The 14,587-nt window shown below is 34.7% G+C and overlaps 1 protein-coding gene across 4 annotated transcripts; it reads left to right on the top strand.

Annotated features, from left to right (window-relative positions):
- The first annotated feature begins 1,687 nt into the window (after positions 1-1,687).
- Positions 1,688-4,981, top strand: LOC131671617 (uncharacterized). 4 transcript variants are annotated; one of them, XM_058948187.1, is made up of 6 exons: positions 1,688-1,898; positions 2,564-2,722; positions 2,800-3,044; positions 3,121-3,507; positions 3,832-4,114; positions 4,235-4,981. In XM_058948187.1, exons 1-6 carry the CDS (start codon positions 1,817-1,819, stop codon positions 4,351-4,353), a joined length of 1,275 nt encoding a protein of 424 aa, XP_058804170.1. In that variant the 5' UTR covers positions 1,688-1,816; the 3' UTR covers positions 4,354-4,981. The 4 variants fall into 4 exon arrangements, with proteins under 4 accessions (XP_058804170.1, XP_058804169.1, XP_058804172.1 ...); XM_058948186.1 differs by having other exon boundaries at positions 2,800-3,053; XM_058948189.1 differs by having other exon boundaries at positions 1,747-1,883; positions 2,800-3,053.
- Positions 4,982-14,587: the final 9,606 nt, after the last annotated feature.

The raw sequence follows: 14,587 nt of genomic DNA, 5'->3' as shown, positions 1-14,587 counted from the left end.
CTTCTTCAAACATATTCTCCATCTTATTAAAAATAAACTCTCGAGCAGTTTACCCATTACGCGTATTATTCCCACTGCGCTATAAAGCATGAATCTGTGCTGTTCTGCTGTGATTTCTCTTGGATATCAGGATCAGTTTCTATCTTTTCCATTCATCTGGAAAATTTTTTTCGTTAGATGTATGTTAGCAACACTCAGTAGCAGTTGGGGCTAATTTTTTTCACTAATCTCACCACTTCGTTGGGGACTCCGTATAGTCCTGGACTCTTGCCGGAGGATAACCTATTTGCTGCAGATTAAAATTCCTGCTGGTTAAAGGATCCCCTGTGCTTTCGCATTCTTCATTTAGAAAGTTATTCCGAGGCTTTCCCATCGAATAAAGTATTTTCACTATTCTACGCAGCTTTAGTTTATCATCTGATATACTTGACGCTTGCAATCTACGGAATTTATTTATCATGATTTTGTACGTCAAATTCCATAAATCTCGATGAATCAACTCAATAAGATTTTTTCAGCTATTTCTCTCTCTCTCTCTCTCTCTCTTAAATTATTATCTTAAATATGTTTCTTTATTAAAAAATTAAGCAATGATAAAAGATTGTACGACAAAGTAAATTAAATATAGAAAATTTTTTTCCACGTGTATTGTACTTATTATTATTATTATTGAAATAAAAGTTAATTTATTAATCTATTACTCGTAAATGACACTTGAAAGACTGCGGAGATCGCATTAATAATTGCAAAGCTTTCTTGCAAGGTTTTTATAGCTTGTAAAACAAATTCTATCTTTAAAAAAATGATGAGTCGTTGATATCCAGCGTTGTGATTAGTTCATGCTAGAAAAAGTGCGAAATTTTAATTTTTCGTATACTTTGAAATATTTGTATTATAACTATACGTAGGAGTATGAGATTTATATTTCAGCAGTTAATTAATTGATGTATAATTAATATGGATAATAATTTGCAAGAAATGTGCTATTCATAAATCGTTTCAAAAGCATAAGAGGTTACATTTTGAAATTATTAGTATATATCGATAATTTTATAACCATCTGAGATATCGAAATTAATATATTCATAAAATTTGGTTGGCGAAAGAGAAAGTGAATAGAATAACATGGATAGGAAAATATATTTTTATCTTTTATATATTATAGATTAAGAGATATGCGGGCAACAGAAACTAATTATAAGAATATAAAACCCAAACCCAACCCCTTAAATTTTAAGAATGTTTCAAGATTCAAATAATGTAATAAATAACAGGACAGCATCAAGAAAAAAGCACGCTAAATACGCTAAATAACATTAGTAATCATAAAAATCGATTTATCTAAGTAAATAACGTGTTTAATAGTTTTTATTGTTAAAAGCAAAATCAAGTTGATATTAAAATTTTTTCTCGAAAAGTATGGACCATATCGGTCGGTAATATTACGAATGAAAAGGTTCTATAATCAAAACGTTGATTATGATAAAATAAAAGGTTATATTATCGACTTGATAGATTCAAAATAAACCTGATTTATCAGAAAAACAGTGTTGATTGTGTGTGTGTGTGTATGTGTAAGCATCTAGTTCCTCAACAATGCAAAATCAAACTGAAGCGCCATCATCAGTTCAAGTATTTGAAATGTTACCAAAATCTCTCTAGAAGCTGACGTCATATCTGAAGAAAACTAGTTTCAGTAGTAAAGTAAATTCAATAAAAGTCTATACATGTTATATTTGAAGAACGTCTGGATCTTGTGTTAACGTTTTAGCATACCGTGTGATTGATAGAGTTGGAAATTAGGTTAATTTTCGAAATGGATCTAAATTTAAAAAGGCCATATCCCAGCGTCAGTTCAGAGCAAGTGGTAGCGAAACGGTTATGTGAGGAACAGAACGGTATAATCTATCTAGACATTTTCAAACATTTTCCTACAAAAGAAATTCCTAATTTAAGAAGGATTTCTATTTACAATAAGTATGTAGCAATTATAAGTAACCGATCTCAAACTGAAAGTTTGCAAAATTTTGTTAAAACAAGGAAGCCTTAGTTTTTTTTGCAAGAGTTGCTAGTAGTTATTTTGACCATTTCATTAAAAATGATTTATTTAGAAATCCATAGAAAATCATAGAAAAAAATGGATATTATTCAATAAAATAGAATTGTTTGCTCAGTAATGTGAAATATTTAACTGAGTAAAATATATATATTTCTGCCAGTTGTACAGTATTTCGAAATCCTGTAATCTATACACAGAGAAACATTTATTAGAAAAATTACAGTGCGGTAAAGTTACAATTCAGTAAAATGTATTTGTCACGGTACAAATTTCACGGCTAATTGATTTTCACATATTTGATTAATAAAACAAAACATTCTTTTATTGATCAAGTAATAGAATCATTGTATGATGTCTTGTCTGCGAGGATATACATTTCCATAAGTTATCAGCTTGGCTGTTTGCCACCTCCTAAAATTTCGATCTTACAGTAAAAATATTCTAAAAGATATGTGAATAGAAAAAGGATTTAATAATTGTGAACTTTTTTATTGTTCATTGCAGAGTTTATTGCAAAGCTTGAGTTATTGCTGAAGAAATCAGAAAATGATGACGCATTTATTATTCTTGATATAAAAAAGGAAGCTGCGAACAAGTCAGGCAAACATTATCAGTCAATAATGACTCGAATCGAAATTACCGGAAAATTGGGTGACAAAAGTTGTAAGTACGAAAAAAACTTTTGTTTTTAATTACAACGACTACATCGATATTAACTGAAATTGGTTTTGGCATTTTAGTGTGCCATAAGACATTTATCCGTAAGGTACCAGTGATAAATGAAACTTTAAAGGCATCGATTCGCAGCGATGATTTGTTCCGGACAGAGGCTTATGTGTATGAGAATGCGCTAAGTTTTTGGGGTGCCATCGGCCCTAAGTGCATATTGGCACGTCACGATGAGATAATTCTCGAGGATTTGTGTGCGAGACGATTTAATGTCTGTGAAATAGAAAGATTCTTCGACCTCGACCATTGCTTAGCTGTACTACAAGTAAAATCTTGATTACATTTCAAATAAATTTGAACGAATTGTTGAGAAATAAATTGATTTTTTTTAGCTATTAACATCGATGCATGCAAAATCTTTGAGTTTGAAGCTGGCAGATCCGGAATCTTTTAAAAACTTGATTGCACCGTTGACGGAGAGTATATCGCCCAATGATGATAGTCCTTCGCTAAGTACTTCTTACGAGAACGGAATTGCAATAGCGCTCCAAATTTTGTTGTCGATTAATACGAACGACCCAAAAGTCGAACGTGCAATCAACTTTTTGCTCTTCTATCAAAATAACGTGGTTGCTACGATGAAGGACCTTATGATACCTAAAGATGGTAACGATAAATACTGGGTTATCACTCATGGAGATCTTTGGAAGGATAACATTATGTTTCATTATGATAATGATACTGGCCGAATCGTTAGTATCAAGATGTTTGATTTCCAGGTAAGTAAGTTAGAAGAAATAACGATTATCTGTTGTAGAAATTCAAAAAAGTTGATTTTATTGTTATGTCAGTGATAACCTTCTAACGTATGTACCAAAAAAATACTTTTTAGAAATTAAAAGATGTATATTTAAATGATCTTTCTGTAATCAACTTAATTTTTATAAAGCTCTTGTAGCTACAGAAATCTTTTGAAAATTTTCAAAATACGATTTGAAACACTTCGTTGTCGGATTGTGCAAGTAGAGACCTACTCAATTTAAATGAGAGTAGTAAAGATACTATCAAACAAAAACCGCTTGTAATATGAACATTGTCGACAGATGACGAGGTACGCCTCTCCGGCGCTCGACTTTATCTACTTCCTGTATACATCTATTCGACCCGAGGTTATCCGGGTCGACCTTGATAGTATGATAGCCGAATATGAGACTTTTTTCCTTCATAGTCTTCGTTGCTATGATGTATACGAGTATGATCTCGTGCCTTTTACACAACCTGGATGGTTCGCCAAAGAACTTAAACAATACGGTCTGCTTGGACTTTTCACCGCACTTAATACTATTCATACCGTTTTTATAGATAAGGAAAGGGCTCAGCTCTATGGTATGCAATATTCTATCTAGCTTTGATTATAATCTCAAATGGAAAAATTATTGAATTCGCAATGTATATTGACATGATAATAATGTTTATTTCAATAACGTAAATAACCAATGTTTACAGAACAATGCAAAATTTCTGAAGTCTTCATCCCGCCCGTTCTGACAGATTTACCAGAAAAAAATGAAAAGATACTATTTATGATCGATCATTTCATTACGTATTTCGCAAACAATTCTTAATGCAACAAATTTCAAGATAGTTCGATTTTTACTGGCGACAGAAATCTAGTTATGTTTCGTTATAAAATTGTCGTCGTTACATTTTTAAATTAGTATATATTTTCTATGCGTTAGTATTTACATCAAAGCGAGTTGCAATATAAAGAGTAATTTGTGTAAATAGTATTTTTTATACCTTAGTTAGAATTAAAAAATGATATTGTTATAAATTGTTTATATAGGATATATTTTATAAATGTGTAAATAGTGTCGCTTAATTGATTTTAATATTCACACCAGTGCTGCATATGGTCTTTGAAATTTAATCGTCAGACTATTTTACTTCCTAACTTTTAACCAAATTGTATAGCATATTTATGTAGCTGTATTTTTATGTTATGTGCGAAACTTAATTTTATTTACACTAATCACGTGAACTCGTGAAAAAGAAAGATGTAATTGTATTTTTGCACAATTTTAATACTGGCAGAATTGCTCAGTGTTGTATCTGTATGGGCTATCTTTTTCAAACGACTTAGCAACTCGTAAATCCTAAGATCTAAGTCCGCAAAAATATATTGTACCAGCTCAAACTTTTTAGCTTCAAACTTGTACATTGAACTATTATGTAATAAACGTTTAGAATACATTATTATTGTTATTATTACTTCAAGAATTACGTACAGTTGAAACGACGCAGATGTACACTAAGCACTTGTACGTAATTGTCTTAGTTCCCTATAGTCATTAACGTGTTCTTACTTCCCCTTCCGTTTTTGAATATTTTAAATGTATTATTCTTTTCTTATAATTAACTACAACTTGGTTTACCGTAGAAGAAAATTAGAGACTAAATTTTTCTTTGGTTTAGTTAACGTAAAACCTAATAGTATTTAACTGTTTAACGTCATTTCTAGTTCATGACCTAGAAGCTTTGGATAGACGAATCATAGAAAGTTATAAGAATAAAGTTAACAGTTTCCGTATACAGGCAATTGCGTTGATTTCATATATACAGAATTACGCAAACCGTCGGGTGAGCATCAATCCTTCAGATTTTCTTATCGTAAATTATTTGGTTGTAATCTTTCACTTTTCATTTTTCTGAAATGAAAGAAGGACAAAGAAGAAAGAGAAAGGTCCTCGTGTGAGGCCTAATATCAATACATCTTTATTCTTATTTACAAACATCTTCCAAAGTATATGAAATGAAAATATGTTGCGCACCGATCGAAAGTAAGTCTCGGATTTTCTGCTGTAAAAAAAAAAAAAGATTTCTTTAGAAATTAATCATCGTAATAACCAGAAAAAGGAAAAAAAAAGAATTAATCGAGCAGCGTGTTTATAGCTCACGATTCGCGCGTGACCCTATGTGTTGTGTGTTGCGCTCTTCCGCGATTTACCGTCGGCGTCGACGACGGTCCTAATGATCGCCGCCAGGCCAGCAAGATACGAATCGCAGCCGAGCGCGCGAGTCGCGCAATAATTCCGCGATTTTTCGGGGCACGGGAAAATGTATTGTGCAGGCTGCGCAGCGACTCGCACCCGCCGACTAGCCAAGCATTTTTTTTTCTTTGTTTTTGAAAGGCTTGTTTTACTTTACGCGTGCGCGCTCTGCGATTTATGAATCGCGCCGCCTTATATACGGTTCTTCGTATTACTTGCGTTATACGATTTATGTAATCCCTCTTGGAGACGATGCTTCTAATGATGTCGATAAAGTGTCGCTTGTTGGCTTGCCGATTGACTTGTGCGAGGAGTCGCGTTTGAACGCGTCCATTTTTCTTCGAATTTCCTGCAGGGATTGATGATTGTAATTTGGTATTGGATGGATGATCTATTTTCACCTATTGATAATACTCGGACTGGCGATTTTTTAAATTCGATTGATTTATTATAATAACTAAAAATATTCTTTTGGTTGAAATCAAATAATTTGCACTTCCTATACTTTTCATTACATTCGAGGCTCAAACATGATTATTTTACTTTCTTTCTTGATTATTAATATAATTTAGTAAAGTATCTAATTCTTGATTTTTCAGTTTGCATAATACAGATATAATACATATCGAATGCAGTTTGACAACAAGCAAGCAAAGCAATCATAGGCTGGAGGAAATTGTACGCGGAGAAAGATTAAAATTACTTCTTATACGAGTTATTACTTAATTAGCCGAGCAATGGTAAGATAGGAAGAAGCTACGGACGTATCTGTCTTTAAGTCACGATTCATTTTTATATAAATTGAGAAGTGTTACTCAATACGGAGTACTTTCTCGCACGTCGCATCCTTCGAAACACACGGGATGAAAAGAAAACCCGGGCATGCAGGATATTCGAGGTTCAGGTGAAAAAGTAAGAAATGAACGATTCAAACGTATGCGCATACATAGAGAGAGAATCGTCTTTTGAGTCTAGTCAGTGGGTATATACGGAGAACTCCGCGATGTACCGTCGGCTTTCACAATCGGATCGTGATAAATCGCAGCCACGCGCCCCGTTCCCCACCACCCACGACGCTACTCGTACATAATACGTAACGTATGTGTAGCTCGGCGAGATGCCTGCGAATTCTAATCTTTGCATCTGTCGAGAGATAAAACGGACGTAGCCCTAACGAGGCTGGGTCACTGGCGAGGGCTTCGACGTTCACTTTCCGGCATTAACTGATTTCCGAGTACACTTAAATCTCGCTCCCCCCTGCTTTAATTGGCTGCTGCGCGCATTGCATAAACTTTTAGCTTCAAATTTTCGGCGCGATGCGGGCTTACATAAGTTTATTCGGATGAGCCTCGTTATACTTTTCTCTCTTTTTTTCGAGAGAGCGTATACTCATGGACAGCACAAAGAGCGCACAGTTTTTGTGTTTATAAATAAGCTTTCAGTTTTAAGCTGCGCACACGCTTTTATATTCCTGCTTTGAATTATACATTCACGATTTCTATCATTTAGGGAATGACGTTTCCGTTGCGCTTCGTTGGGAAAAATGAATTTTACAAGAAATAAGTTTACTTGAGGAAGTCTGTTGTAAAGTCGAATCGTGCTTATACCACAACTTCGCTTCTCCGTGTGACAATATGATGCAATTCACATTCCTCGTTCCTTATTATTATATCGTTAATCAAAGTTGATGAGATGATCGTCATACAGGATTTCATAAAAAATGATCTCTTGAACGAAGTCAATGAAATGCGTCCATGTAGACGTGCGGACGGCTTTCATGAGATTATGACATATTAATACAATCCAAGCATAACAAATCTCTCTTACACGCACGCGCATGCCGACCCGGTAATTTATTAGTGAACACTAAATTCGTTAAAATACCAAGTTGGCAATCAGCAGCAGTCAAGTCACATTTATTAAGTTCGTAGCGTCAACTCGTAGCAGAAAGTCAAATTTAAATTAGCCGCGCAGGATGTCTAAATAATATTTACGCTCGCAACATGATGTATGCTTATACAGGAGTGTGTTACAGGCATTTTTAGCCTACGAGCCGAGAGGGATTTTGTGGCCGATGGGCATAATGGGCTCCACTCAAGTGCTCTTTATGTATTTTCAGCTTCTGAATCCGAATTTCAAGGGTAACTTGCTGCAAAATAATCGGATAATTAATTATTAACTATTTAATTATTTGAATCGCCATAATTAGTTTATTAGTCCACTCATCAAAATTTTGTAAACTACCATACATTCTTCATCTAACAAAAAATCCATAGAACATTTTAGATCTGAAAAATGTCGAACAGAACTCGATATTGAATTTATAGTTGAGCGGCTATGTTGATCGCTTGCCGCGTGACTTTTTGTTGTTTAAATTTCAAAATCTCTAGTTCTACTCAATATTTTGTTGATCGAAAAAAACCTAATATATTCGTCATTCGATAAAAAAAGTATGGCACTTTGAACAATATTTATATCATAATCATTGAACTTTTTCTAGCTATTTAAACATACAATTTGTTAATAACTAATGACCCGTACCTTTTTGGATAAGCCACTCCAAATATTTTCGTTTAACTCATTAAAATACATAAAAATCGTAAGCGTGGCTATTACTAGTAATCAGTAAAATTATTAATTATCAAGAGTTTAATTGTTTAAGCAGCTATAAACAAATTATCAAATAAATCAGTGACGTTAGGCGGTGTATGTTTGATATTATGAGAAATTTACAGGATCTTAAAAATTTGAAGAATCTTAATTAAATCTTAGGATATTTGTAATTCTGTACCTGCTGAGCAGGCCGCTAAGGCAACCACTTCGCGATGTGCCTCCTAGCACGTGTTTTACGTATATTCTGATGCTTTTGTTCTGAGTGTATAGTCTCCAGACAACTTGAGGTAAGCAAATACGCCGCCGCCGGTCCAGTGCTAGAATCCATTATGCCCGTCGGCCATGAAACCCACCTTGGTTCCTAGACTACTTCCCTCTCTCTGTCGCCCGATGTACTTTTTGTTGGTGCATCGATAACGTCTGCGCCTGGCTTTGCTTGAAACTTACGTTGCAAGTTTTTTTTCTTTTCGGCAAATTTTGCCGACATTACAAGCGTAGAATTTTGTTAGTGTACAAAATGTAGGATAGATCTGCGCACGGGTAGAATCAGAAGCAATCGAAAACGTAAATAGAACATGTGACCCTTCTATCTACCAGATCTGAATGTTTACAAACATTCAGCACAATGAGCAACCATCCATGCTAGTTCCCTCGTTCTGTCGCCGCACAAAGCGAATATTTCTGTGCTTACGATTCTGAGTTAGCATAATTAGACTAACAACGACTGCTCGTAAATCTGCGAGACAATATTATAGAAACAACGGCGTACGTGCACGCAGACCTACATTTCTCAGGCGCTCTTAACAAATCCTCTTGCTCTTTACGCGCTTGCCAGAGCGCTCGGCGAAAAGAAATCAATTATCCTCTATTTTCTAAATATATCTTCAGCCGCAGGCGAGATTCCTTCGCGTATACGTATATGCAGTCGAGTCAATTACCACGCGCGCGAGCGATTATACACGGGCTATGAATAATTTATTCTAATAGGCTCATTAAGCTTGGACTTTCATTGCAGATTTGACGCCCGCGCTGAGAAATATACGGACATTCTGTGGATTTCGACGCGTTTGTCGTTTAGTATTTTCTACGGACGCGTCGATATTTTCCTTTTTGTGCGCGCGCGAGGAAAGAGTTTTTCTTACGTTGTCGGTGAGATATGAGAAATAAATTAATTGGCTAACTGATTTTAATACAGTGAGAGATCGCTGTTGAATTAATGAAGAAATCCCTCGAACAATAAAAGAATTGCAGCTTAATTTTTTTCTTATCATCGTTATAAATATCAGATGGCAATTTGATATTTATAATAATGAAATTTGTAAATGGAATTTGTGAAGTGAATAACGTTTAATCATTAAAAGCTGCGTGTTGTTATTCAAAAATAGCAATGGATTGCAAAAAGTTTCGAAAAGAATGCTTTCATTTGCAATTTCAGGCTTTTTATTATGAAGGTACTAATTGATAATCGATAATAATTTGCACTCTAATCTGATGAATATTATAAACGATACATTGTAAAGAGATATTACAATAATCGACGATTGAATTAATTCACACCTTTTGTTATCTTTATTACATGATTTATAATTTGCGAGCTGTGTTCATCTTTTCGTATTCCATAAACTTAGATGACACTCAAATTCGATGCCCGTACTATTGCAGAATACTTCTAGGAGTATAATTGCATAATTCAAGTGTTATCGCCTTTTAGAATTGTAAGCATTACTTTGTATGGCTTATTCATATCAGGCGATGATAGATAAAATTAAGCTATTGTTATTGTTGTTAGATCCAATGAAATGGCTTGTAAAATGAATAATGTTTAGATTTAGGGGGAAGAAGAGATTTCAAAAGGACTTCATACATAGGTGTTTGATATGGCCAAATTAATTTCTGTTTTAAAATCAAAGCCAATCTAATATTAAAGTTACAAATATACAATCTTTGTGACTTTGAAAGATTGATCACGTAATTATAAATAAATCAATGCACTTCGGCCCATGTTAAACATGCGTTTGGTTTTTCAGAGATGCAGCACGTTTTTTAAACCTGGCAACGATGCTATAACCATTTTGATAAAAATATAGGGATCTGCCTTACCATAACCTAGAAAATCCTTATTTTTATTTAATTGTTAAAGTACTACGTATTTTTCGGCGAAAATAAATGTTGTTCCACACTTCGAAAAAAATGTTTGAGTCATATGAACGCAGAAATTATGACTCCACACGTAATAAAGTTAAACATCTAGTAGTGGCGTACGTTTTCGCCATTTTCTGTCACGCGTGCCGTCTAGCTCAAACCGCGGATTTCGTCATTTATTGAGCTTGGGTAATTTCTCTTTTAATCGTATGCTATATGCTTTTTTCGACCGTTTTACGATAGCATCCTCTTAACAGTACTTGGTACAATTTTCCCTCTAAAGATTATTCAGTCCATATTACTAGTCTTCTCTAACTACTCCTATTTTCATGATAAGTCTATTGTACTATCGTTTGACTAGTCACATTCATTTTTCCGGAGTTTCCAATCATTCGAAACGTGGCGTCGATTTAATAATCGTTCTACTTCCAATAATGGATATATGTGCGTGCGATTATGATTAAACTGGATTGAGTAACCACTGTTCATTTTAAATAATAACGAGTGTACTTAATTCTTTTAATGCCGTTTGTACAATAAAAAGTGTATGCGATACTAATAAAATCAAAATCAAGCGGAGTAACGAAACACTCGAAGTGCTTTTTCTTCGGCGCATATAGATGAAGAATTGCATTTGCACAATACAATATAAATTATAAATTTTCATAATGCCTAAATAGAACACGTAAAACCAACGGCATTCATTTCTTGCCGGCGATTTTTTAGCGTGAAAGTATTAATTTACTTCTAGAAAAAAGAAAAAAAAATCACTTAGCTTCATCTATGTCAAATTGTGCAAGGTTATGTATTTAAGGCTATCGAAAGAATTGAAATTTATTGGAGAAATCGATACATACGAAACTGAGGTTCCGTCGTTTAGCGCTATTGAAATAAAGATTCGCGCGTTGCAAGTACGTACTGTGCGCATGTACCACACGCGAGCACTTATATTGTTAGTTGATAGTTAGGCTCGCACCCACGTTAAGAATCATAATAGTCTCTCTCTTTTTCTCGCTGTAACAAACGCGTATCAGAAAAAGAAAAGTGCCCGATGTCCTAATGCGAACGTCTTCGATAAACGAAGTGAAGTAATCTTTTCGCAAATCGTTTTTACACACACGTGTTCTTCCCTAGGTCCTTTTGTTATTACCGCGTGTGAAAAAGCGCAATTGTGAAGTCCCAATGATTATGATTACTTCTTTTTTGTCGAATGATACTACGATTATGTTAATTTCCATCGAAGATGGTTAGTATAGCTTTCTGTAACCTGGAGGTCAGGATTCGTTTTGTTCAGATACCGATTCTACGTGAATTGATTGGACGTGAACGTTTTTTTTTAATTTTATTTAACGTTCTGTTTGTTTATCATACACAAAAATTAAAATACTATTTTCTTACAGTGAAATATTATCTGATGTCTTAATATGTTTCTACAGAAAAATTAATGAACGACGATTTGTTATAAAATTTTTTACGCGACACAATCCTACATTTGCTCATTTTTGTCATAATGGGCAGAATTTTGAACGTATAATTATTTCAATTATTTATCTATTTCTGCAGAAATATTTTATATAGAATACTTCGGGTCAATTATTTTCCAGACGAATTGTCTCTAGAAATTTTACATATGATCAATAGTATCTTCTTTTCTAACAAATACTGCGTTTCGTGTTTTCTGTTTAATTAAAAAAGCATTATGTGAAATAAACAAAGTTCAAAAATTCGTGTAGAATCAAACCGCGTACGGAATCGGTATTTGTACGTCACAGACCTGCCGATCTTATGAGCGGTAAAACTGCGCATCACGTGTACACACGAGGCTCTTTACTTTAAGATAACCAATCTGATTCTACATCATTCGCCAGGGGCGCATAATCACGCTTTAACGGGGTGGCAGAAAACGAATATAAAACGGAAAGCTAATAGCGTAATTTACTATTACAGCTGTATTCATAATACCACGCGGTGATGTAGGGGTTACAAAACTTATTTGCCATATATGTTAGCTCCTCTCACTTGTTTACCGCCGAATCGCAAATTGTACCTTTGATTTACGGTTGATTTAATACTTTGGGAAATCATATAACGTCTTAATGTTTATAATTTTTGCGTGAAGTCGATTTTTGCGGAAAATTCGTTAATTAGACGTAATCGTTGTAAATTACTCAATGCCGTTATAGCTCTGCTGTATATTTCGTCACGTGTATGTAATTTGAATAACGCGCTATTTTGATTGAAATCGGCAATATCAGAACAAATAGCACTTGTTACAGAAAAGTAAACATTTTGAAATGTAGAATTGTGTAATTATTACGAACGTAAAATTCTTCTATTGGTATATTGCGATGATGCTCCATAAAAATGTACAAAAACCTTGTGCTTGTTTGACACTGTGAATAGCATTGAGAAACTAAGATTTGAAATTGCTAGAAACCCTCAAGAACGTTCTGTTGACCTAATTTCCAAGAGTCTCATCAGCAATGGCGTATATAATATAGCTCATAAAGTAAAACCGAAAAAAATTGGTCGAAAACGTGTGACGCACGTGTGAGACAAAGGTGAACAATTTCATCATAAAAGCGGCACCTAAATCGCTTAGCGTAATTTTCGAGGGGACGTGGATTCACAATCGCGCTATCCAATTACGGGCAATCAAAGCGAACGTTCGTACGTGCCATCTAATAAGGAACTCGTATATCCTCAGTTTTGCGCAAGAAGCTGCGCGTATAGAGCGACAAATGCGCGTCGCGATTGAGAGGTAAACCTTAATAAATGGTTGCATTATACTTACAACTGGATCGCCGCGGAGCTTTTTAAGGAGTTGTTCATTTCAAGGTTGTAGAGTATCTTTTGCGATACCAATAGTTCATACAGACTGCTGGTATTAAATATATCACTCGAATCGACGTACCTTCAAAGACATATTGCTGTAATCATAAACATTGCATTATATAAAGTGCATGTATTTCAAGAAATAAATTATCGCGAGGCTTTTAGCGAAGTGAAATCGTTGATAACTGTGAAAGCTTACCGATTAGAATTGCATCCGAGCATTTCAAAATGTCTTCGTTTCTGCATTATTTATTATAGTTTACAATCTAACATTCTACAATTTCTGGAATGTTACAATTCAAACGACTACGGTAAATGGATTATTTTTAAAACTTAATCTTTTATTGGTGCAGGTGGTGTGTACGAAGAATAAGTTCAACGGTCAACTCAACCAGAAGATTTAAACCTAGTGTTGCAGGGTTAGTGTGTCAATAGTGACGAGATTTATAATATAGGCACGCAAGATTTTCGATTTTTTGCAGCTTGGATGGACCACACTCCGAGGTCGCTACATGTACATATGAAAACTGTTAGAAATCGGAATATTGAAAATGTTTATAAATAAATAAAGAAAACTCTTGAACAAAATTGCTAATAATATAAGTAGTAAAAGCTTTGAGCACAAACATGATTAACGATGCATGAGGTCAGGCAGATATTATAATAGGTTATTTACTACTATACGTATTTATAATTCTTAAGCTTTTTTTCTGTGCTGTCAAATAATAAAATTTACGCTAGTCATTCACGAAATCAATGGCAATTTTGAAGCGCGATTGCTTGCAAAGCCCTAGCAAGTACACGGATGGCGCCGCAGAGCTCGGATCACAAAAGTACATATATTAGATACGCAGCGACTGTATAAAGGGAATTAATTTCGCGTGCGCGCCCGCGTGTCGCACTTGCATTGGCGCCTGCTGTCGCTGAACAAAAGTCGCGATATTTTCGTCGTGTCGTTATTCTACGCGTGGCCGCATTGAAATTATAGTAGACGCGTGAAATATCGCGCGGCCGACTTGTGCTTGTACGTTCTTTTGTAATAAAACCGTCTATCTTGCGCAAACCAGCTGATTTATATTAGTGCCATCACGTGCACATCTGCTTTTGTGCTGCGCGACTGCGTGACGGAATATTTCCTACTTTCTTTTTTTCTTTCGTTCAGGTGGCTTTGAAAATTGTATAACGTACGGAATTCGTAGAAAATCGATTGATACCTAAT

Source organism: Phymastichus coffea, unplaced genomic scaffold, assembly GCF_024137745.1.
Source record: "Phymastichus coffea isolate CEN01 unplaced genomic scaffold, Cenicafe_Pcof_1.1 PCOF00130, whole genome shotgun sequence".
NCBI classification, from domain to species: Eukaryota; Metazoa; Arthropoda; class Insecta; order Hymenoptera; family Eulophidae; genus Phymastichus; species Phymastichus coffea.
Note: the sequence above shows the minus strand (reverse complement) of the source record. Positions and strands in the feature narration are given on the sequence as shown.

What these genes read in the sequence shown, in the direction of transcription:
- LOC131671617 (XM_058948186.1), top strand. Translation starts at nt 1,817, where the DNA reads ATGGATCTAAATTTAAAAAGGCCATATCCCAGCGTCAGTTCAGAGCAA. An exon ending in GTTATGTGAGGAACAGAACG is followed by an intron (nt 1,899 to 2,563) that starts GTATAATCTATC and finishes TGTTCATTGCAG; the next exon opens with AGTTTATTGCAAAGCTTGAG. An exon ending in ATTGCTTAGCTGTACTACAA is followed by an intron (nt 3,054 to 3,120) that starts GTAAAATCTTGA and finishes GATTTTTTTTAG; the next exon opens with CTATTAACATCGATGCATGC.